Genomic DNA, 24,924 nt, shown 5'->3' with positions numbered 1-24,924 from the left:
AGTTTACAGTATACAAAAGACATATTTTGACAGTGTGAAGTAATCAGACTCCCCATGTGCATATTCTAAATTAAGGTTTTCATTTTTGACTGTGTGGAGTGGTATTTTTCAGTATAAGTTTGACTATTTAGATTTCATTTCCTCAGCACATTATCTTCAGAGTTAACTTCAATTTAAAGACTGCAAGTTACTCTAGATAATTCATCAGTTAACTCTCAATATGAATTTCCAAATTTTTTAAACTTCAAAACCAGAGGCCCTCGTGTCTCCATAAATACAGACTTTGCGTATCTGAAGAGGAAATGACTGGTAAACGAACAGGAAACTTCCTCTAGTGTCGGTTTACAACAACCCTTCTGGATGATAAAAATTTAGGAAAAGATCGCAAAATTGCAGCTTACGTAAGACAGTTTTGCCTTTGTCTCTTTGTGTGTTTATATGTGTAATGACAAACCTGTTGCTGTCTGCACAAAAAAAAACAACCTTTATTTCTTAGAGCTCCTGTTCAGAAATAGACCCATATTTGATGTACACATTAAATGAAGACTAGGGCACTGAAATTAGAGATGCTAATACTGTACAGGCTGCCTCTGCTGTGCAAGGCTAAAAAAAGACCCCCTCCCTTATCTTGAAAATAAACCGAAATTATTCCTTTTTCGTAATTTTTGGCATTTTCAACAAAAGGATAAGCTTTATGTAGAAACAAGCAATGTTTGCATCTGTCATCTCCTCTTTAAACCTTCAAAATGTCCTTTGCAGATGTGAACGGAAGAAAACAAAAGAAACCTGAACACAACTTCATTTGAAAGGAATTTAAGTTATAGCAATATGCACACTATCAAGTGTACAATTTGTCAAGGTTCATTTGATTCTAATAAAATACTTTTTTAAAACCCATATACATTTCATATATCTATCTTTTTAGGGGTATATGGATCCAAAAATAGACATTTAAATCATAAAGAGGATGGAAGGATAGAGGAAGAGAAATAAAACTACAAAAGCTACAAATGGTTGTCCTCCATTGCAGAGCAGATGGCACAAGAGACCATGAGAGAGACAGATTAAGAAGGAGAAGGATAAAGAAATAAAGAGAGCGAGAGAGGAGTACTGTAAGTGGCGAGGGAGCCAGGGAGCAAGGAAGGGATTGGCCAAGCTATACAGCGCAATATGACACCCACTTTAGCTCATTACACACGTACAGTCGTGATCAAGGCACAGGGATCTTCTAAAAGTTATTTTTCAATAGAGTTGTACAAAATAATAAATTTTACAGTCTGTACAAGAATAATAGTTCAGCAGTAAAGTAAAGACAAAAATACAAAGGAGCTAGAGGAGGGGAGGAATGAAAGAGAAATGGCAGGGAGGTGTGAGCAGGTTGTTTTACCATGAGTTAAAAAAAAAGACCCCCCCCCCCCAAAAAAAAAATGGAGAAGAAAAAAGTTAGTGTCCCATTGTTGTTGTCCTCTTGTTTTCATATTCCACAATTATTATATTTTCTTTCTCTGCCAGAAGGTAAAAGTGCAGATGGTGGTAAGGATGAGGAGAAAGAGGCAATGATGGAGAAAAATGAGGGGGGAGGGGTGCATGAGAAACCAGAGTGTATCAAGTCCTTAGAGGAGAAAGAGCAGTGGTGGAAAAAGAATGACAGACAAAAAAAGAGAAATAAAGAGAGCACGCACAGGGCACAATGGCACAAAAGTCTACACAGACAAAAACAGCTGTGGAGACAGTAATACAGGGTCAGTCATGACAAGATGAGAGTTCTCTTTAACTTAGATGGTACTATACTGAAGTAGGATGCTTTTTGCCCTCTGTTTGTTAAGTTCCATAAAAGTTGGCATTTTTTAAACTCAATAATATCTTCCGCACAATTTGCTCCACAGCCAAAAACACAAAGTCATGTGGCAAACGTATCCTGTGAAGACGCTGAGGGAAAACCATTCCCTATCAAACAAGTCCGACGCCCATCTGAGAAATTCACACAGGAGTTGGCTCTGTCCAGCTTCAGGAAATCTCTACCCCTTGTGGCCTGACTGATCCCAACATACCACTCTTCTGTTAAGTTAGGGTTTTGGCTGTGCAGGCAGTCACTGTCGGTATAATCTCAAAGCACCATGCCGGAAAATTTACTGGCTGCTCATTGAACCCGTCACATCTCTGTGTGCAAGCAGAACCTTTGATTGGATTCTTGTAAGCAACAGGAAGGACTGATGTATACGTTTTGAGCCCAGTGCATGTGTTTCTTTTTGTTGTTAGAGTGAAGTGCTCAAAGGATCTGTTGTGACATGTCTATACTTGTAGTAATTCAATACTTTTCTGTTTCCCAGTGGCACTGAAGTAGTCACTGTCTGAGACTCAAGAAGAGGAAGATCTTCCAATCTCAACTGCAGCTTAAACACTCCTCACTGCAGGAATCACAGTCCAGACTGGGCCACTCTGGGCTGCTGAAGGTAACAGGGATGATACATGATGTTGATAAGTAAATAGAGTATGGCAGAAGGTGGAGATCAGATTACGTTTATGCGTTAGCCCCTGAAACCCTTCCATCAAAACAACTCTGTATGCTGTAGGTAAGGACATTTGCTTTAGGGGACATTCTGGGTTTAGGGTGTGTTTACTGTAAGTGTGTGTGTGTTTTGGCCCCTGTTCCTTCATAAGAGCTCACACACTTTGTGGAAGAGGGAGTTCAGAGACTCAGGGTTCAGGGTTTATCATAGTCCAATCTGCTTGTGTATTTTTGGCCGAAACCTTTAGTCTCCCATCACAACAACTCGTACTGCCGCAGGTGCATCCTCTGGATGATGTCTCGACAGTCGTTGAAGACACGGCGGATGTTTTCTGTGTCAACTGCGCAGGTGAAGTGGGGGTAACAGTAGTGCCTCCCATCCCCGCTTGCTGTGCTGATCCTCTGTTTTTGGAGAAAGAAAACAGTAATAATAATAAAAATAATTTATGAAATATTTTACAAACTTGGATTTACATCAATTTCTGAGTCACTACTTTTTCTGTGGCACTCAGCCATGGGCCCATACCCAAGATTTATTTTTTTAAAACAGCTTTCATGTTAATTTACATGTTAACATGTTAATTTATTTATTTAATAATGGTTAAATAACTTCCTTAAACAGCCAGCGACTGGCAACTGGTGCTCAAATAGGGAGTATTTATAGTATAAGGGATTGACTCAAAATACACGAAAGTACCAATAGTAATTATAACCTGTTAGTGCAACAGTGTGGCTCAATGGAGCTTTGTTGCACAAAGAAAAACATATTACATGGTGCTTGTTGGGAAGATTAGCTCGTTGTTGGTTTTGGAATATATTGACAAAAAAATACAATTACAAGACAGGTCTCTATCAGCTTATATGCTCACCAGGAATTCATCTCTTATGAAGTACTTTGCTCTTGTAACACGTGGATCTTCTCCAGGCTCTGGCGTCGCTGACATAGGAGAGATCAAACATATATCAGTTGATGACAAGGATGGAAAGCTTTTTTTAGTAAGCGGGTAGATGTTATAATCTGAATTATTACGTAACTAGTTCAAAAAAAACAAAAACAAAACACAAACAATAGTGAACTATAGATGACCAGTTAGTACCAAGTAAACAGTCCCTTGCAGATTAATGTTGTCTTTCTTTCTTCTATTAGCTTTAATAGAAGAAAAAAAAAAAGAAAAGAAAAAAAAAAAATCAGACTTTAAGCAGACTATTTCTTGATGAATCCATATAGAAGCAGAGATGTTTCTGCAGGCAAACTCTAACTGTGACATTAGAAGCAGTTTGGAGTTTCTGGTCACCGTACTTTATAGTGATCATTTCCTCAAAAACTGTTTTTAATCAAAATTAGATATTTAAAGAGTGGGGAAAAAAGCCGCTGAACAAATGGATTATGGATAGGGTTGATACTTACTAGTGACTTTCTTGGCTACAATGACACTAATATTTTATGCAAATAAATGCCGGTAAGAGATCAAAACTGTGTGGAAAATGGATAAAACTGCTCACCATCATCCGGGGTAGTGTAGCGAGCAAATTCTGGAAAGTATTCCTCAATTTTGGATTTCCCGGCTAACACCTTCTCGGCAAGCAGATCCTGTTTATTTAGAAACAAGATGACAGAAATGGTCCGCAGCCACCTGATGAGAAAAAAAAAAAACAATTAATTAAGATCCCATCAAACACTGTCTGGATTTAAAATATGACATATAAGTAATCAATACTTGAAATTTAAAATAACTATATTTGCTCTGGGATTTGGCAATACAGTAAATGGTTTATCACTGACTTGTTTTCTACGGTTTCTACATGGTTATACCCTAATCCTAAAGGAAAAAAATAAAAGTAGTTTATAAAGTTTACCATCCTTGACAGCAGATACAAAAAGATGAAGTACTGGGATGCATTACTGTAAATTTTTGTATGCTGTCACTGTGAAATCTGGAATCCATGTAAAACTTACTTGTGGAAAGACACTTTTCCCATCGTCATTGTATTTACAGAGCAACAAAAAACAGCCAGACAGCGGCAACCTCTCTTCACCTGTTGTTCCAGATGTTCTTGAAGAGGTTGAGGGCCTCCTGTAAACGGTTGGTCTGATTGTCCTCTCTGATCACCATGTTGTAACTGCTGCTGGCTACCACAAAGATGATGGCTGTTACATCTGACAACAAGAGTGAGACCAAGATAAATGAGTCACGTCGAGAGAGAAAGAGATAAGCTGAATGAAGTGAGAGGAAGCAGAAATAAAAATAAATTACCGTTAAAACACTGGATCCATTTACGCCGTTCGTCCCTTTGACCTCCAACGTCAAACATACTGTGCAAATGAAACAAGACAGGCATAAATTGGCATAAATGTGTATAATACTGCCATCATGTGGACTAATTGTACATCTTAGATTCTCAAAGCTGGTCTATTTGTGTACAGTATATTTGGTAAGAAATCATCATATACACTGGTATTTTACTACCCTTTTCCTTGTTTTTACTTACTGGAAATTAACTTTATCCACTTGAAATCTTGTCTCAAAGATTCCCGAAGTCAGTACTCTGCACCTCAACAAATCCTGGTGAAAATGGAAGGAAAAGTAACATAAAAGTTGCTAAAAATATAGTCTACATAATTTGGCTTTACACCCTACCTATCACTGTGTCCCTGACCTATTTTTAAAATCAGGATGACAAACTAGAAGAAACTGGGACATTAGATGTTTTTATTTTCTGACCCCATTTCTAGGCTTTCTCAGGGCAACTTGAGTAATGGCTACTGGAGATATCCCAATTTGATACTGAATACTGTATTGGCAGCGATGCAGGCATCTTTCTAAATCGGTCAAAATAAATCCAATCCAATTCTGATCCATACATGATTTCCTGTCCTGTATTTGAGTGGATTAAGGATCTCCTGAATTAAATGCTACTGAAATACGGCTGATCAACACTTTGTATGGCCCTGAAAGCTTCTCCACAAGCTCACAGTCTACTAACTCTACTTTCTAAATGTAAAGTCCACACACATAAACAGGCGACAGGTCCACCTATAACAAAAGGACAGGAATATCTAATTTCAAGCTGTGTTTCCCACAGAATTTGATTATATTTGCAGTGATGGCTAGCCTGAGGTGAGGGGATTTCTCTCTCTCGCTCCATTTGTGTCATAAAATGCAATTTAATAATAACAAATAAGAGACAAATATGATCTTTATGAACTTAAATTAACATTTGATGTATATTGAAAATATCTATTATTTCAAGTAATTTAAAAGAAAACATTCGCACTAGCAAACTAGATGAATTCAAAAACTGACCATATCACATTCACGAAGGAAGACTCACTGTACAATTGTTGGAATTAACTGACTTATGTTTAGCTGCAGGTGTCTCTGATAAACTGACAATGAAACTTAATTAATTTCTGCCTAATAGCTGCCTAAACATACCCTACATAAAATTAATAACAGCTCAGCTATAAGATTTGTATTAAATTGGGCTAAATGGTTACGGTACAGTAACCAACATATAGGCAGCTTTCAGTATAGTATTTAATGATTGGCCAACAAACTCGCTATGATTGACTTGACAGTGGATGAGAGATCATGGGCCGAGCTAATATTACTGCTATTTCAGGGGTTTTATGTTGCGTGCACAGTTAACAATTAATCTGGGTATATACTGAAATGCTGGCTGTGTAGGCTAAAGATGTATCTGCAGACATTTTTTTAATGGGTGGTGTGAGTGTAGACATTGGCTAATGTTGATTAATAAAAATTGTCAAAGATTGGCCAGATGAATTGGCTGCTACAACAGAGAACAACCACTGGTTGTCCAGAGTTGTTACAAAGTGATACTTCTTAATAAATACACAATCTTTGCACAGAAAGCACTGTAATCAATTTAAATCATGAGATTAACTTTACCGACTGCTGTAGGACATTTTAAGCACTAAATAAGTTGTCTGCAGGTGCGTTAGGGAGAGTGGAAAAAGTCCTCTAGTTAACTGATCATGCATGTCATTGTTCCCTTTGAGGGATAAAAAAAAAGGAAAAGAAATACAAATAAAATAAAATAAATAGTAAATACATTTTTAAAATGGGTAGCCAAATACTTCGGTGGTGGAAAAAATACTTGGGCAGCCCGCCCTATTATATTTTATATATGGGAAAAAACTGTTAAGAATAGTTTTAATGATTTGTGGGTCTCAGAGAAAAGGCTACTGATTTGTGAAAAAGCTATGGAATACATCGGGGTATCAAACTTGGACTCTACTGTGCGCGCACAAACAAACACACACACACACACACACACACACACACAAACACACACACACTTCCGGTGGTTATTCAGGTAGGGATCAACACAGTGTTAGACAAACTTACTAAGACAAGAAAGATTGCGGGAAATTACCAAACATTCACCACAGACCTGTGCTTGTTCTGAGGACATTCAGACTGATGCCACTCAAGGGGTTGCAGGAAGATGTGTAAGTTAGATGACATTTCAGTAACTAAATGAGTAGGAATCTAGCCATTTATCAAAGGTCAGCTGAGCTTCTCATATATAGCCACTGCAGATGTTGCATTTATTAGATAAAATACCCAACATAGTTCCTGCTATCACTAATAAACATTCATTCTGTGTAAAAACTTGGCTAATGTGTCTATGTAGCTGGTGTTTGTACTAAATTGTTTTGTGAGGAAAGCTGCTCCACTCAGTGGTCACAGAAACAAAGAGGATACACAGTATCACATTAATGTCATTATGGTAATGGTAAATGGTCTGCACTTATATAGCGCTTTTCTACCTATTGGCACTCAAAGCGCTTTACACTGCTTCTTATTTACCCATTCACACTCACAATCACACACACACTCATACACCGATGGGGGAGCTGCTATGCAGCTGGCCAACACTCACCGGGAGCAACTAAGTTGGGGTTCAGTGTCTTGCTCAAGGACACTTCAACATGTGACCAGAGGAGCCGGGGATTGAACCAACAACTGTGAGATTGGTGGACAACCGCTCTACCTTCCTGCGCCACAGTCGCCACCGATTATGATATAAGTGAAGGTATTGGATTGTTATACGGGACAAAAAACTGAATTAAACATCCCTAAGGATTAAAGAAATTGGATCTTTAATGGTATGAGGCGTAACGTGAATTTGAAACAGAAAACTAGAATCTATGCTGTTTTACATTGATCCATCATCCAGCTCCTTTTAGTTTTAAACATGGATACACAATATTAAATTTCAGGAAGGTGAAACCTATATAAGCATATTTTCAAATCCATGTCTTCTTAACATACCTCTATGTGAAAAGTAGATATAAATGTATAATAAAAAGCAGGTTGCATAGAAATTCACCCACCTGATCAGTCGGAGTGTAGTCACTCTGTTTCACAATGTCAATCTTGTCTAGAAAGCTGAGGAGAGAGAAATAGGTAAGAAAATATATCAATACTATCGCAGAGACAGTAAAAAAAAAATAAAGGGAACAAAACCAGTAACAACAACAACAAAAAAAACTTTTTCCATTTAAAAAAAATTAAAAAGCATGCGAATAAAATGATAGGTTTGAAGTTATCAAATACACAGGATGAAAGATACATGTCCAAACGTCCCATATCAGTGGAACTATTATTCATGTGTGTGTCAGCAAAGTATTGCTTGTTTAAATCCATCAGGTTTGTCATGTTAGTTTGGAAACGAGAATTCAGTTGTCCCAAGCAAAAGTACATCAGATTTACCAGTGAGTGGCACTTTATTAATTTAATGCTATATTGTTAATTGTTAATGACAAAATTGTTTTATTAATATCCATAAGGTGGGCCAACGGCAGAGTCCACCATGATTCAAACATTTCCCATCCCACAACTATCATGTGGGTAAACATGCATGGGATTTTCAGGCTTTAAATGATCCTTAAACAATACAACCAAAAAATATGTGTAATATATGAAGGCAAAAAGTGGACCACACAAACCTACAGTATGTTAATATTAATATGATTGTTTCACTACTGTATGACACTACAATAAACAAAACAAACATTTAATAATGCTCATCAAGTTGTCAGTAAAGTAATAAATCCAACATTAGCTTTAGTTCCTATGTCACATGTGCCCCCACATTATCACAGACAGATTAAAATAATCTTGATATGTTGCAGTTCCCACCATCTAATGCTGCAGACATACGATGCATGTTTCAAAAACGTACAATTTGGAGCCATACACGTGCCGAGTCGCCCATTACATTTGCCTCATCCACTAAACACAGGTACAAACCTGAATCATTTTAGCATTACAGGTTGACAACACACCTCAGAACACTTATTGGATAAAACACTGAAGAAGGATGGAAAGAGGGAAAAAAAAGGGAAGGATGTTTACATTTTGCACAGAGCAAGTGCACGTGTCAAGACAAAAAAGGAGAGATGAGAGTGCACGTGGGAGTGAACGTGAAAGAGTTAAGACGGAAAGAAGGGGGAGGACAGTGAGAGAGAAAGAAAGCGTAGTGGAGTCTGTCTGACATTACAGAGCAGATTTCAAAAATAGCTCCCCAGCGCCCTGGCCTACAGCACAGTTACCATGGAGACCCAACTACAGGCGCTATTAATAGTCTATCAGCTCCCAATCTAGTGTGGCTGGAGCAGCTTCATAAAGACGACAGATAGACAGATGGAGAAAAGGAAGACAAGAAGAGAAAAAAGAAGCCATGAGCAGGAGGAGTTTGTGTTGCTGGATCTATGAGCAACAAGAAGGAGGGAACAAAAGACTGGACTCAAACACCTGAAAGATAAATATGCAGGGAGTTTCTCCTTTTGTAAACTTTCTAAAAACACCAGTCCTATGGTTTAGTGCAAAATTACATACATGTAATATTGATGAAAAGGGATTCACTAGCAAACAGCCATACAGGCTCATGGTCCACAGCTGAGCAGCAAAGGTATCATCTTTAAACATCACCCTCTTCTCTTTTATACATTGTGATGACTCAGCTTCAGCCATGTTTGCTCCAAAACCTGAAAACTGTTGATTTGTGAAAACTACTTGACTACAATTTTCCTTTCAGTCTTTTCACCTGCTTTAGCTTTGACAATGAAAACTGGACATAAGTATCAGTCAAACTTTGAGCTGGTAAAGACAAATTAAAGATGCTTTTGTGTGCTCATAACAATACATTAGCATTTTTAGAAGAAAATGTACAACATACAATGAAATGCTTTAAATATATGCTGTGCAGGGTAAAGATGCTGTCAGCTGCACATATTTCCAAATCTCCAAATGTAAATGTTGAACAAACAAATCTAATCGTCTAGCTACCTTAGCATATAAAGGGCAGCTAATGTCTCAGTTTGAACATTTGCAAATGTTTAAAGATGATCATTAGCACTGGTTGTTGTGTTGCCTCAAAGTGTTTGTAAATTGTCTGAGATGGTCCATTTACTGGGAGTTATATACATATAGCCTACTAACATGAAGCAATTTTTAAGCAATGTTGTTGCTATCTGTGCACTGACTTAATATCTGTCTGTCAGTTTATGCAGGAAAGAACTTCTTCAGTGAACTGCTGAAAGGCCAAAAGTTACAGCACCTTTGTGACAGTTTACCACTGATGATTTCTCTTGCAGGATAAACAATAACATACAGAAAGGCTGTCTAAGGTTTACATCAGGCTTCTATTTACACAGTAGGACATTGTTAAATTGGATGAGCTCTTTAGGCAAGAGAGAATATCTATCAATCCATGCCTCATCTTTAACCACTTATCTTGTTCAGGGTCATGGGGGCCTGGAGGGGGCCTTTCCCACCTGTCCGTAGGAAAAAGACAGGTAGCCAGTCTATCTCAGGGCCAACACATAGATAAATGCATAGACAGGCAACCATTCATGCTCACATTTATACCTTCAGGCAATTTAGAGTCACCAATTAATGCAAAATGCATGTGTTTGACTGTGGGAGGAAATGGTGCACCCAGAGGAAACCCACGCAAGCACAACGGGAGAAAATGCAAACTGTACAAAGAAAAGCCGCAGCCAATCAGTGTATCTGAACCGATGGGCCTTGTAGCTTTGAGACCGCAGCACTGACCACTCGACCACGGTGCTGCCCAATTCACAGAATTGTGCAACTGTGATGCATTATGGGTAAAACAAGGCCGAAAATCATCAGCACCTACATATGTGACAAAGCCCAAATGTTATAAACATCTAAATTTTTCCATGCAATTCAGTCTGTTTGGAGATTAAACAAATTGTCATTTCATCTGAAAAATCAGCTTTTTCTTAAGATCATTTAACTACATTTTCCCTCATGCAACCTTCTCAGTGTTTTGCCATTTGTTTTTGGTATTTTACCTTTGTTTTGGAAGTTGACAGTGAAAAGGAAGACAGAAACTGTGTGGTAGAAAGAGGATGCTATGAATTGCAATACAAATCCCTTGTTTGGAAAGGCTGGAATGGAACTATACTTTTTGTGGTTATATGGTCATTAGGCTATGGAGGTACCTTGGGTTTCCTACTTTTGGAATTTGGACAGTTGCTCACACAAAATGAGATATTTGATGAGATAACCTTGGGATTTAGGAAACCATGTAAGCTGGACCAGCAGATTGTTTACTTACTATTGTGCACAGTCAATTAGCTGGTACTCATTGGATCTCTCGTAGCATGCCCTGACCCCCTCATCCTGCCACAGCATCTTTGCGTGGTCATAAAATTCCTGTAGAGACAAAGAAACACAGAAATACACAAATGATAGGATGAAGAGACTGATGGGAGAGTTACAAAAAAATAAGCTGACATCTGATGCACCAATAAAAAAAATTATGTTAAAGTTGATATTTTGCAGCCAAAATGTTCTGTATAAAGGAAAAAACCCATGACAGGTGGGCCACAGGATTTTTCCGGCAGTGAGGGAAGTAAAATTGCAGCATCCCTTTCGGCACAACATCTGTGTAAAAGTGGGAAGGGCTTGGAAACGAAGGGGTGTGATGTTTTGATAAAATGTTATTTCTGTGACCTGCTACCTGAGTAGTTTCTCCTGGAAGACCAGTGTGATCTATAACATTAATACTACTGAGATACTGGCAGCTGGTATCATTTAGTTTAATAGAAATATGATTTTTATTTTTAGATTCGACAGCCATGAAGAATAATGAAAGTAGTCCACAGTTTCCAGTTGTTCACATGGTGTCTCTGAGGGCTCAGGGCACTCAAGAGCTTTAGTTGACACTACATGCAGTTCATGTTGTGTATGGAAGATGGTTTTGTATGTGCCTTTAAAAATTAGTAGTGGGGAAAAGAATAAGATCTAGCAAATGCAGTCAGACTCAATGACATGCAAAGATGGATGAGGACCACTTCACTTCTTAGTGCATTCTTTGTACAAATGTCACCTGTAGATTTTATTTCAAGAACAATACAAACATGCTGGGAAAAAAACAACAAAAGTGACCTGACAGTGCACAAAGACTGATACCTTGCATAAAACCCTCTATCAAATATGGTATATAGTATTCATTCTCTTGGGGATGCCAAGAGAAATACATTAATCATTTGCATTAACGCAAATTTCTTTTTTTCTGACGCCAGTAAAACCGGATCTGTAATGACCTGTTGCCTCACCGGTACAGGGCTAGACAGTGTCAGTCACTCCAAATTGGAATGTTGACCGATTATCAGCATTTTCTTTGCACTTGAAGAGCACTCTTCGTGGTGCAGTTTCTTCGCCGTCTCTGTGTCTAACGCTGGGTGGGGCAGCTCCAAACACGCAGGCATGCTTGCATGTACGCAGCAGCTGCATAATACATTACTGGAGTTTACAGAAAAGATATCAAATGTAATATAAAAATAGAAATATATTTTGGCAGTATTAATTGAGCTTTAAAAAGTATTTGAAATTGGGGGAAATGCACATAAATAAAACACAAAATCACAATAAATAAGATATACATTATGCAATTTTTATTTGAAGAAGAGAGCTGCATAATAGTTAACAGGGCAGATTATCTGGCCCAACTAATACATTGTTTCGTAATTTAATGGCTCTAAAATTTCAGGATTTATTGAAATCCCAAATAATGCAAATGATGTACATAATTGTTAACTTAATAACAGGAAACATCCAACAGCTGTTCACATTGAGAGATAACAAATATGATATGAGAAGAGTGTGTATGTTTAAGAACAAATGTTAATAACAGATGTATTTTAGTTGTTAGAGTTAACATGTGGAACAAGTTCAATAATGTTTGAAGATATGTAACTCGCTTGTTAAATTTAACAGAATCATAAAGCCAATTTAACAATTACAATTTAGGCAATTTATTGAAATTTTTTTTTTTTTTAGGAATGTAATTGTGCATAATCCAAAATTTAAATTTATCTTTGGATAAAAATTTGACACAAAAGACCTGGTGACCAAGATCAGCCCAAAGTTTCTGATAATCTGTTAAAAAAATAAAGTTAAAAATAAAAGTGCAAGGTAAAAATAAAAAGCTGTAATTCACTTCAGCCATTTTAGAAATAAAACACTCCTGCAATGTTAGAAAAGTGAAAATAATTTTTGCTATCTTAAATGATATATTAATGAATCTGTGATTAGGAATACCAGACAGTGGCAGACCATTAACACCCAAACTTTTTATAATCACTTGCAATACTTTAATTTGTTTTTGTTTGATTTTTTTTGTTTGTGTTGTTGGAGATTGGCCAATTAATCAATATTATTTATTAGCTGTGGTCTTAAAAGCAATCTCCTTTTTTTTCCCAGGGTGGGGAGTAGGGTTATCTGATATCCCAGTCTTTTTCACACACACACACACACACACACACACACACACACACACACACACACACGGTCAGCATCGTCCCTCTATCTCAGAAACAGATCCCACATGAAATGCAGAATACACTTTCACCATCCTGGTTTATAATTTGGAAACTATGCTGTGCTTGTCATAAACAAGTCACCAAACCAAACAAGTAAAGCCAAACAGCAACCATAAACAAATAATTGCTTCCCAACAGCTAAGCGTCAGTGGAATTCCCGGGGCAGCTGGGTGATTTAGTGGTTAAATCTTTTATTTAAAAACACACAGATTTGAATCCTGTAGTAGCTAATGTGTCTTAATGAAATGAAATTACTAACGCATTTGATTGTGATTTGTTCATTAACCATTGAACATCAATGTATCTGGCAAAGATGGTCATTTGACACAGTCATATTTGCACTAACTTCTATTTCTATTTGCATTGTCACAATGCAAAAATATGACTTCCATACCAATACCTGCTTAAAGTTCTCCACACCATACCACACTATAGCCTAAAATCCCTAAACCTAAAACATCAAGAACAGTAATGGAACAGCAGAACATGGAACTCAACAAAGAAAACTATCAATTTTGAAAAATCCAGAAAAAAAAAAAAAAAAAAAAAAGTGCAGACCTTTACCAAGGACCTATTTTTCCTATGCTCAATAAAATATTGGCTTATGTGTCCTGTTTCATACATGTAGGTATAGTTGTAAAGTGTATTAACACTTTTATGTGGTCTGCAGCCATCTGTTCTTCCTTATACTTGGGTTTATGTTATTTCAAACAGATAACACTTGTTTATTAAGATTCAATACACCTTCTAAGTGGAAGACTGTGCTCGGTCTGCATTTCCAATAATTATTTACAGTACACAGTACCTGCCATCCCTTCCATTACTAGGAGTTAGCTATTGAGTGAAAGTATATATCTGTTATAACCTGTTGTTGATCTTCACTATAGTGAATGCAATTTATGGAAAAGTTAATGTCACCACTATGACTGCTGCATTCGCATTTAGAGATGGTAAGTTAGTTAAAAAGTTAGCCAAATTAGACTTATCTTGAAAAAAAAGTTTGCTTGTCACAAGATAAATTACGCTCATTTGAATTTGAGGGGTAAAGATATTTAAGAGGATGTGCATGGTGTAATTATGTCATCTCTTACATTTACTAGCCTGTTGCGCTTTACTGTTGGCCTGTCTGGCAGTGAGTTGGTTAGCCAGGTTGGCTCTGCATCGCTGAAAGATCATTTACACACTTGTGGTGGTGCCCGTCAACTTGCTCTGACTGTCAGCTACAAAGAGTGCATCCAGAAAAATATTCACAGCCTTATTCCAAAATGTATCAAATTCAATATTTTCTTAAAACTTCTACAAACAATGACAATGTGAAAGAAGTTTGTTTTTTAAAAGATGAACAGTCGCCCCAGTCTTAGGCATGACAGACATGACACTCGGCATTCAGGCCAAAGAGTTCAATCTTTGTTTCATCAGACCAGAGAATTTTGTTTCTCTTCGTCTGAGAGTCCTTCAAGCAGGCTATCATGTGCCAGCTGTTGCCGTCTGGCCACTCTACCATACGGGCCTGATTGGTGGCGTGCTGCAGAGATGGTTGTTCTTCTGGAAGGCCCCCCTCTCTCCACAGAGAAACACTGAAGCTCTTTCAGATTCACCACCGGGTTCTTAGTCACCTCCCTTCTCCTTCTATCGCTCAGTTTGGCCGGGCGGCCCACTCTAGAAAGAGTCATGGTAGTTCCCAACATCTTCCATTTACAGATCATGGAGGCCACTGTGCTTATTCCCTTCCCTTCCCACAATATAATCCTCTCTTGGAGGTCTGCAGACAAACTTCATGGCTTGGTTTGGCTCTGACATGCACTGTTAACTGCGGGACCTTATATAGACAAGTTTATGCCTTTCCAAATCATATCCAATCAACTGTACTTCCTACAGGTGGACTCTAATCATATTTTAGAAACATCTCAAAGATGATCAGTGGAAAAACGATGCACCAGAGCTCAATTTTGAGTGTCATGGCAAAGGCCATGAATACATGGCATACATTTGTACACATTCTTTTGTTTTATACATTTGTAAAGATTTCAAACAATCTTCTTTCACGTTGTCACTATGGGGTATTGTTTGTAGAATTTTGAGGAAATAATGAATTTGATCCCTCTTGGAATAAGGCTGTAACATAACAAAATGTGGAAAAAGGTGAGTACTGTAAATACTTTCTGGATGCAAAATAATTCAGCCTTCTGCTTTGTGCATCTGCTTTTTCTACAGTTCATGTATAATCAGGAAGTGCTCTTGTGCTCGCAGCCATGTCCCCTATTTACCATGAGAGCTGCCTGGCTACAGTAAGGGTGCTGATGACAGGCACGCCCACTATCCATGCAGACAGGCAGCAGAAACTGAGTGCGGCTCACACACACTGCTCCACTGCTGCTCTTTGATGCAACTCAGGAAAAATGGCTCAGATTAAAAACACTTTCATTCCCAAAGTACCAAACCTAATAAAATGTGGTTTAGTGCCATTTATAAAGGCTGGGTATTACAGTACCTTTTTAGTACTGCTATACCATCTACCATCTATGATTTTCCTACTGTTGAAGGCAACGAGTCTCATTTCAACTAAAATGTTTTGAATAGGGAAAATAAAAGAGACATTTACAGGTTTAGTCTCTTGGCACTGACAATTAATTAATGGCAATGTCCCACTGAGAATACTAAACCAGTCACAGACATTACCCATCAGGTCATTAATAAACATTAGAATCTGCTACCCATGTCAAGAGATTAGCATCTGGGATGTTGAGACTATTACATACTGTCTACTAAAACACAGCGGATGATACCTGTACCTGCTTTAAATGTATCATATTGGACAGGGCATGTTAGGAAACCAATATGAGGGCCAATCTTAAATTTGAAATAGCAATTTAGGCCATACTTTTGAGAAATGTAAAAACTGGTAGTTTTTTACATATATACATAATAAACTACTTTAAGCGCATTAAGTAAAAATAATTAATAATTTAATCAATGGTGAAACTGCAAGTCACCCCCAGAAGTTAAAATAAAACCTGGTTAAAATTAGTGTGAAGATAACGGAATTTCTGCGTGTGTGTGTGCGTGTGAGTGTGGGCGTGCAAAGTCTGTGTGTTGTACAACTTACAGATGGAAACTCAAAGTCTTTCTGGTTAACCAGGTTAAGGATGTATTCGATCCGGTACCGGTTTGCCGGGCACGCCAACTGCACTGGTGGTGTCAAGTTGTTCATAGCTGTTACTATGGTCTGTCACAAACACACAAACCCAAACATTGCATTTAAGAGCAGGTGACTGAAACACAGAAGAGAGACATACTTTTTAAATAAGAAAAGGACAAGAGCTTTAGAGTAATGGTGTTTTGTTTTTTGCTAAATGACATTTACTAACCTCAATAGCTTCTTTAATATTATTCTTGATGTCGTGAATTTTCTGCTTCTTCTCTCTGAAACAAACATACACACAAATACTTAGCGACAGTGAAAACATTGATGATCTATACCAGTTCTGGACATTAACATTTTTATTTTAAACTCTTAATATGGCACTGTCTTTCCATTTTCCGTTTTTTTCTAAATAGATAAATGCTAAATTGACTTTTACCATAATAACTTTACAGCAGCTTTCATTAGGCCTCCTAATATCCATTTCTTTAAAATCATCTAGATCATTTCTCAGACACTCAGTAGTGCCCCAGATGATAGGTGAACTGCATATAATGTGTTACATTTAGAGAGTGGAATGATAGAAAATAATGAAATTCAGTGTTTGTTAGTTGCTCTAATAATGTTGAGTCTTTCTAAACTCAATAACGATTGTATAACGTGAGACAGGAGTAAATACTAGAATTGTTCTGAGGAGCCTTATTCCACAACAGGAAAACATATCTCATAAAAAGGGCCGGCACCTTATATTACGACATTTCCTCTTTACTACCATTGAAGTATTCTCTTGAACATAAAAGAGTTTAGTTTCATAAAAAGGTACTGCTTAGGTCAAGTATTGAAGGAGGGAGAGATGTTCCCATTGCATGCTACAATAGTGTGCGCTGCATTAGGTTTGTTTTAGATCTGGGAGGGATAAACAGACCTTCATTGGCACGCGTGGCAGGAAAATTATGTCTGTTGTGAAGGATTGTTGTTTGTACAAGATATTTGGACTCTCTGTGACAGAATTGTTTCTATTAAAAGGCAACCAGAGGCCCAGTTAGTCTATCTTTCACCTTGAGCTTGCCAGGACAACAGTGCATTTTGTTTACAATAGTTCAGTCAGTGACAATGGGCGAGATGGGCCTCTTAGTTCTGTGCCAGTTTTTATTTATTTATTTTTTTTAACAAGCAGCACTGGTGCACTGGTCCAAAACTACACAAACATCTAGACGATCAGGTATCAATACATGGCATAAAATGTGCATGCTCATCTTTTTACTGAAAACAAAGGCTGCATTTGTCCCACAACTTTATCTAACAGGTATCTGGTAGGCTGTTAGAGGCTCATTGATCTAACAGAACAAGAACTCATGAGACGGCTAAATGTGAAGCACTACAATGAATGTGTTTTTACTCATGCAAAGACACTCAATTCCATTTAGCATCCTCCAGACACTTGGCAAAGGGGCATTGTTTTGTCGCTGTCAGCTTAGTTCTACAGATTCCAATTTCTGGTTATTATGTGGAGGCTAAAGTAACATGTACATAGTGACATGTTGATCTCATCATTTATAGGCAATGCACATAATAATTACATCAAGAAAGACACTGCCTAAAATAGTTTATTTTCTCAATAGCCCAACCAAAGCTTGTGTGAACATATTGGTACCATGTAAAATTAAGCATCATGAAAGACCACAAAGACTATTAGATTAATATATTAATAATTAATAACAATAAATAAATAATAATAATAATAGTTCTAAATACGAATACCAACTCAAATACAATGTACACAAACTCTCATATAAAATCTACATACATTATATTGGCAACACCTTGCTGGGTAAAGCTCCCATGTTGCTACTCTTAACGTATCTTGGCCTTTCACAGAATCTGTCACATTTCATATTGCTGTCATTGCCAACTTAGGCAAAACAAGAGGTGCATTAGTACAATTTCTAGAAACTGTCGCATTGACATTTTTTAGAGGTCCTGTTCAGAATTTTTATAAAGAAAATTAAACTATAGTGAGCCTCAACATTCCCACTAAAATAAGTCAATGTATTACACAGGAAAAAATTTAGACTTCAATTTAATTTGAGCAATACTCAATGACAAATGGTAACGAAGCCAGAGAAGGCTGTGAGGTCACCGTGCACTGAAAACACGAGCGAAGGTGAGAATTACAGAGAAAAGAGGGGGTAAGGCAGAGTTTATTGGGTTAGGAGAGAAACTGAAGGGGCCTTGTTTACATTTTCAACCTGATATTCATTAAAAATCGCATGGTCGTGTGTATGCACTCTCCAGCCTTGATAGTGTGGCTGAATGGATGTGTGAGCAAGCAAGAAAGAACCCATGACACAGCAAATTTTTACAGGGATGATGTCTACAAATATGTTTAGAGTGAATAAGTAACCGATATAAAGCAGGCGGCAGAGGTTTATAAACTTAGGCTGAAATTAATATTCTGATAACATTTGTACATAATTAATGTATTATGGTATTGATTTAATTTAAAAATCTAAGGGATAGGATAAAAATAGAATGTATATTCGTTGTATTGAAGTGCAGCTGATTAAAACAAAAGTAGAGCTGGAGCCAGTTTCGCCATGAATGGACAAAGCATTTTTAGTCATTACTAGTGGATAAAGTTGATTGGGGGGGTCAACTGACAACCAGTAATTAATACATTGGTGATTTTTTAAAAAAAGCTATTCAATCATTTAGTCTATACAGATTCATCAATAATTAGCAAGGTAGTTTACCATCATCACAAACTGTGAAAACTTTAGCAACTGGAAATTAAAGCAGCTAGGAGGAATATTTTTTATTAACAATGGTTTAAAAATAGTGAAATGAAGACTCATAACTATGAATACAGAGGATTATCACTAAACTCAGTGGATACTCTCAGTTCCATAAATAGTTTTAGTACAGTTACAGTTCATCAACTTTGTTTTAGACTCAAAGATTCTGCTCTACTGGTGAAGTTGGTGGGTACTTGCCTTGCCCAAGGGGGATCAGCTATAGTTGGTGATCGCATACAGAAAGCTGAGCCAGTCAGTCATTCATTCCTATTCTGAATCAGGCCAGTAACTGAAACAAGGAGTTTTCAACCCTCTTACTCTGACCGCTGAACCCTTTAAGTGCTGAACCAATAAATGCATGTTGTGCCTCAGGATCCAGCCTGATTAAAACATATTACTATAGTTGTTATATGGACACCTGCAAACAACTGGCCTCTAAGATTGCGGTTTCTATTTTAACAGGTCAATACTTTTGCATAATTCAATGCAAAGTCACAGTTCTGACTAGAAGACAAAAATTGTTATTAAAAGACACCCACATAAACACACATATGGACAAAAACTCTTCAATGCTGCAGAGTCATGTGCTAAGTCATATGTTCATCTTCGCCTTAGGTGCTGATTTGAAGATGCCTCCAGCCTCATCTCAACACACACAAACACACGAAATCCATTCTGCCATTCCATTCAATCCATTCATACAAGCACAAGTCTTAACTCAAGTATGACGTCCGGTAACTAAAATGTAATAATGAGAGATTAGCACTGGTGTCTCCTTTGTGACAGTATCATGCATCTGATTGTATACTTGGCATTTGTTTGTTATTGCACACAGTAAATTCTTATTAACTTAAAAGTTGGGTATATCCCATGACTGCATGTTAACCAGGTATTTGGATATAGGTGGTCTTTTAAGGTGAAGCTCACCAGGTAAATGCTGCAATTTATTTAAAGCTGTGATGTTTTAATCACATAGGTTATTTCAATTTAATGTTATAGTTGCTTAAAGGGTACTTTTTGTCACTTTCTAAATCACTTGTACTGTCCATAATCACCATAGATACTCACGCAAACACTGAATCTTCTCTACTCATGTTTGGTTAGTCAGCCTATAGCCTGGATTCACTCATTCATTAGTTATTGTTGTTGTCCAGAAATTATTAAAACACATCAGCCAGACACAACACTGGTGACCTTTCTATTTTTAACAAATGCAGTTCCAATTTGGCCCTTCTTTTGTATTTTGACAGGTATTTACAAGGATACTGGCTTTTGGAGGGTTTACGTTATCCAGTGGAGCAGTGTGTGTGTCCATTGGACAACAATGAAAAACAATGAAAACAATGGACAAAGAACTGCACCAAAGTAAAAGCAAATCCAGGCTGCAGGCAAATGAAACATGGGTAGAAAAGATTTGGTGTTGGCTTAAGCATGTTTCATGTTCCTTAAACTATCCACCCCCAACAAATGGGACACATATCATTTGGTTAACTCAGCAGATATTGTCTGATAAAGAAAACTGATAAAGAATATTTGTTAATTAGCACTTTTAATGAAGACTAGAAGCCTAAAAAACTAAAGAGAATACTTTATATTCACTGAATACAAAAACTATGGCGATACGTTTTATAGCCTTCATCAATGACTAAAACTTAAATGATAATGTGAAAGATGGATGAACAGACATGAAATAAACTATAATACAAAGTACAAAAGTATTTAGTCACTGCCTTGCAGACTCTGCGGAATCAGAAACGGCAGCTGCTCATAAATGAAACAGTTTTCTCCACTGCACACATCTCTAGTTTAAAAGTTTATTTACCCGCTTGTCTCTTTCACCTGATGTTACCAGGTTTATGAACTGAAATAATCTGCTGAGATTTAGATAAGATGATGCAAAAATAGCTATGAACATGCAGTAGCATGCCGACTTTAGAAGGTAAAGCTAACTGCCTGTAGTTATGTTATCAAACAATTTTGCTTCTTTTCCAAGCTGAACCGGAAGAACAATATTTCAGACACAATGTAAATGAATCAATTACAGAATCACTCTCAGCAGAGAGACTGAGTGAATGAATAAACAGAATTTTCAGCTAATGCTTATATCCATGGTAACTGTACACAACAAGATGGTAACAGGCGTTACCTCAAATTTTCTTCAATATTTCTGTAGATCCTGGACAAAAATAAGACTACCACAGACAAATACTAGACAATATTTCTACTTTATGTTGACTAAAACTAATTCAAATACCTAAAACTATTTTCTAATTTTGTCACGAGACTTCAGTATTTTTACAAAAATTTATATTGCGTGCTAAAAAGTACCACTGACCTAAACCTACTTTTTCTACTCAGCAACTTCTATGCCTTTATTCTCATCATGCTTACTCTGCATTGAAACCGTTGACATGTAGGATCCTCATCTGTTTCACAATGGTGCTCTTTCCTGACTCTCCAGCTCCTGAGAGACACAAAGAGAAAAAAGAAAATATTAAAGGATCTGTTGACATAAAAAACAAGAAGTCATGTACATACAATATTTTGGGATACAGACAGTACAAATTTATTGTATATATGACTTTTCAGTGTGTATACAGTAATGCCATTTCCTATATTTGGATACTTGCACTATAACATACATATATATATATATACATATATATACACACACACACACAAAATTATCAATTTGGATGTTTATAATGTGGCTGGGACTTACTCCGCTCTACAGGAAAGACCAAACAACAAATTTCATACAAAACTGTGACTGTTTTTCAGGGAGAGCTGAAGGTAGTTTCAAGGACAGTGCTGTTAGATGTCATGGCTAAAATAATAAGCTGAACTATCCCGAGAGATGCTGTAATCACAATCATAAGCTTGCGTTTTGGAATTAATAATGATAACTTTTATACATTTCACTTAAAAACAGTTGCTCTAGCATTAAATAGTTAAGGAGACTATATACTCTACTACCAAAACAAATAAGATTTTTTGCATATGTGGCCATCCAAATAATAAGCAAGAGCGCTACTACAAAAATTAATTCAAAGTTTGACAAACTTTTTTCACTGCTTTGATTATCACCAACAATACACAGCTGCTTTCTGGCTGATGACATAATTATGTGACTAATTTGGAAATTAGTATTTGGGTTTTCTGTTCTTACTAATAGATGAATACTCCATTTTGAATTTCGATCCCTCAAGTTAAGATTTATCTTAAAAGCTCCTTGCATGTTTATGTTCTGTGGAGAAAATGTTATCACAGGGCATAGACACACATGAGGAGCACGTATGTAATCATGGTCCTCATGGCCTATATAATGTATTTTTGTTAGGGGGCAATTATCTTTACTAAATCAGCTTCTATGTATATGGCTGCCAACAAGCCTCAAACATTAAAAGAAGCTTATATTATTTTAAGGTGCGTAATCTGTTTATATATGTGTCAGGGACTTTCGATGAAAAATGCTGTTTGCCTGAATTATTTTACGTAATCTTTGATCACTGATGTGCCTCATTTCAAGACAACATTGCTTGTTTCTAGCTAAATCCAATATGGGTCGGGGGGGATGTGTTTGGATGGACAGGCTGTGCTTGCAGTCCTCTCATAAAAGCCGTTATCCCTGTTGCATTTTTGAAACATTTGGAGTATTGATATAAGGGTTAGATATTCCGATATTCAGTGTTACAAAATATCAGACTCTATAAAGACAGGTGATAATACCTAAAAACACTGGAAATATTATGATTTCATATGATAATGTAAAGGTGACAAGTCTTCCTTCAAGAAAGGAGACTTTCTTAGCTGTGTTGAATCTTGTCTCTAAGGGACACATATGATGACCATTGTAAATGTTACCCTAATATCCTCAAACTGAAGGCAAACCTTAGCTTTCAAATAATTCCAAGGGAATAATCATTTGGGAATTTTCTAATGTAAATACTACCACAATGCATCCAGTCTGATCCAGCTTTTGTGTCCTTCTACTCATACTCCTAAAACTTTACAATACTGCACCCGATACTTTGTTAGCCTGCACAAGTAGGCCTAGGTGGAAAAACGTCTGTGGTTTAGAATCATTTTAAGACAACTGATCTACTGTGCTAAAGTGTTAAGATCTAGTTACTAACAGGCATAGAGTAACTTTACATGAAGTTTGCTTTGTTTTACAAAGTTTTTTTTACATTCATATTACTATATACTCTCTACAGTGCTCCAGGAATTCACCCTAAACCTGTGCTTTCTTTGTCTTTTTTTTAACCTTTCCGCAAATGTTGCTCCTCTAATGTATTAAACGCCAGTCATATTTGTTTTGGAAAAAGGCGGCATGATGGGGCTTGGGCATTTGTAGTGGCTCAGCAAGCTACAGTGCACCCCATTCATTTATTATATTACTCTTAAATCTGACAAATGACCTTATGTCACAATGTCAGGAATTCTATCTCACTGTTGATTCTCACATGACACGATTGACATGATTTAGCAGAAACATCGTAAACATCTTATATTACATTACACAGCAAAGTATAACAGTGTAGTTGTGACTTTTCTTTAATGCTCAAAAGGTTGCAGACTTTAAAACATAATAATTAAAATGGGGTATCATTACGAGTACTAGCAGTATTGTTTTGTCCAGAGCTATTAAGACACTAGGTTCTCTTGTATTTGTACAGTTGTGTTATGTGGTGAACTATCTTGACTCAGATACAATCTGTGTTTTGCTCCATAGCGCCATACAGACATGGACCACAGAAAGCATGTTTATCCAATGATTTACAGACCTAGTTAATGTTAGCAACAGCTGAGAAGATTTTTGTCATTTTAACCAGTAAGAGCAGCATCAATACTGGCTGAAAACAAGAAGCTGCTAGGCTAATGTTAAAGAAGATTGCTACTGGAAATCTGATTTCTTAACCGTCATGTAAACAGGAAAGCTGGTTTCCGAAATTGAGGCGGGGGATTTGGAAAACCTTGTTTTTCAAGGTAGTTTTCAGTCAGAGAACGCTGATATCTTTGTATTGCGTGTATATGCATAGCCCGGTTTTTAACTGGCTTTCTTCAACGGTGCATTGGTGTAACAAGAGTCTGCAGACATGAACAAGCAGCTTAGTGAAAGGCTGAATGAATAGAGAGATCATTAATTTAACGTTAATGCCCCCTAAGTGTTAGAAGGAAGACTGCCAATGTGTTGGCTCTGAGATAGACTGGCGACCTGTCCAGGGTGTACCCCAGGTATCGCACTATGAAAGCTGGGATAGGCTCCGGCCCCCCTACAACCCTAAAAAGGATAAGCGGTTACAGATAATCGATGGATGGAGGAAAGTTTTCACAGTCAAAATATTTAATGTTTGCAGCAGATACCTGCACTGCAGAACCTGATGTGATTAAGAGTTTGTTTTGGTCATCTAGCAGGTGGACAAAACACGTTGGGGTTCAGTAAGGACAGCATTGAAAATGAATTAGGTTTAATTTTAGCAAATACAGATGCTTTGAAAAAAATGCCTGGATTGGTCCAATACTGATTCAGAGTAACACATGGAGTGCATTATAAGAAGAGGTTCTAATGTTTTGGCCAACTCCA

At 37.1% G+C, this 24,924-nt stretch overlaps 1 protein-coding gene across 2 annotated transcripts in view; it reads right to left on the bottom strand.

Moving 5' to 3' along the window:
• Window positions 1-465: 465 nt before the first annotated feature.
• gnas (GNAS complex locus) overlaps window positions 466-24,924 on the bottom strand; it is a 28,059-nt gene continuing 3,600 nt past the window's right edge. For both annotated transcript variants that reach the window (XM_067527307.1, XM_067527308.1), the window contains 11 exons: window positions 21,729-21,801; window positions 16,769-16,823; window positions 16,507-16,626; window positions 11,132-11,229; window positions 7,875-7,929; window positions 5,000-5,073; window positions 4,765-4,823; window positions 4,547-4,667; window positions 4,013-4,143; window positions 3,379-3,446; window positions 466-2,911 (listed from right to left, as the gene is read on the bottom strand). In XM_067527307.1, the coding sequence (XP_067383408.1) occupies window positions 2,765-2,911; window positions 3,379-3,446; window positions 4,013-4,143; window positions 4,547-4,667; window positions 4,765-4,823; window positions 5,000-5,073; window positions 7,875-7,929; window positions 11,132-11,229; window positions 16,507-16,626; window positions 16,769-16,823; window positions 21,729-21,801 (1,001 nt within the window). In that variant the 3' untranslated portion in view covers window positions 466-2,764. The remainder of the gene's footprint in view (window positions 2,912-3,378; window positions 3,447-4,012; window positions 4,144-4,546; window positions 4,668-4,764; window positions 4,824-4,999; window positions 5,074-7,874; window positions 7,930-11,131; window positions 11,230-16,506; window positions 16,627-16,768; window positions 16,824-21,728; window positions 21,802-24,924) is intronic.

The sequence above is a fragment of the Channa argus genome, chromosome 13 (genome assembly GCF_033026475.1).
Source record: "Channa argus isolate prfri chromosome 13, Channa argus male v1.0, whole genome shotgun sequence".
In the NCBI taxonomy this organism is placed as follows: domain Eukaryota; kingdom Metazoa; phylum Chordata; class Actinopteri; order Anabantiformes; family Channidae; genus Channa; species Channa argus.
Note: the sequence above shows the minus strand (reverse complement) of the source record. Positions and strands in the feature narration are given on the sequence as shown.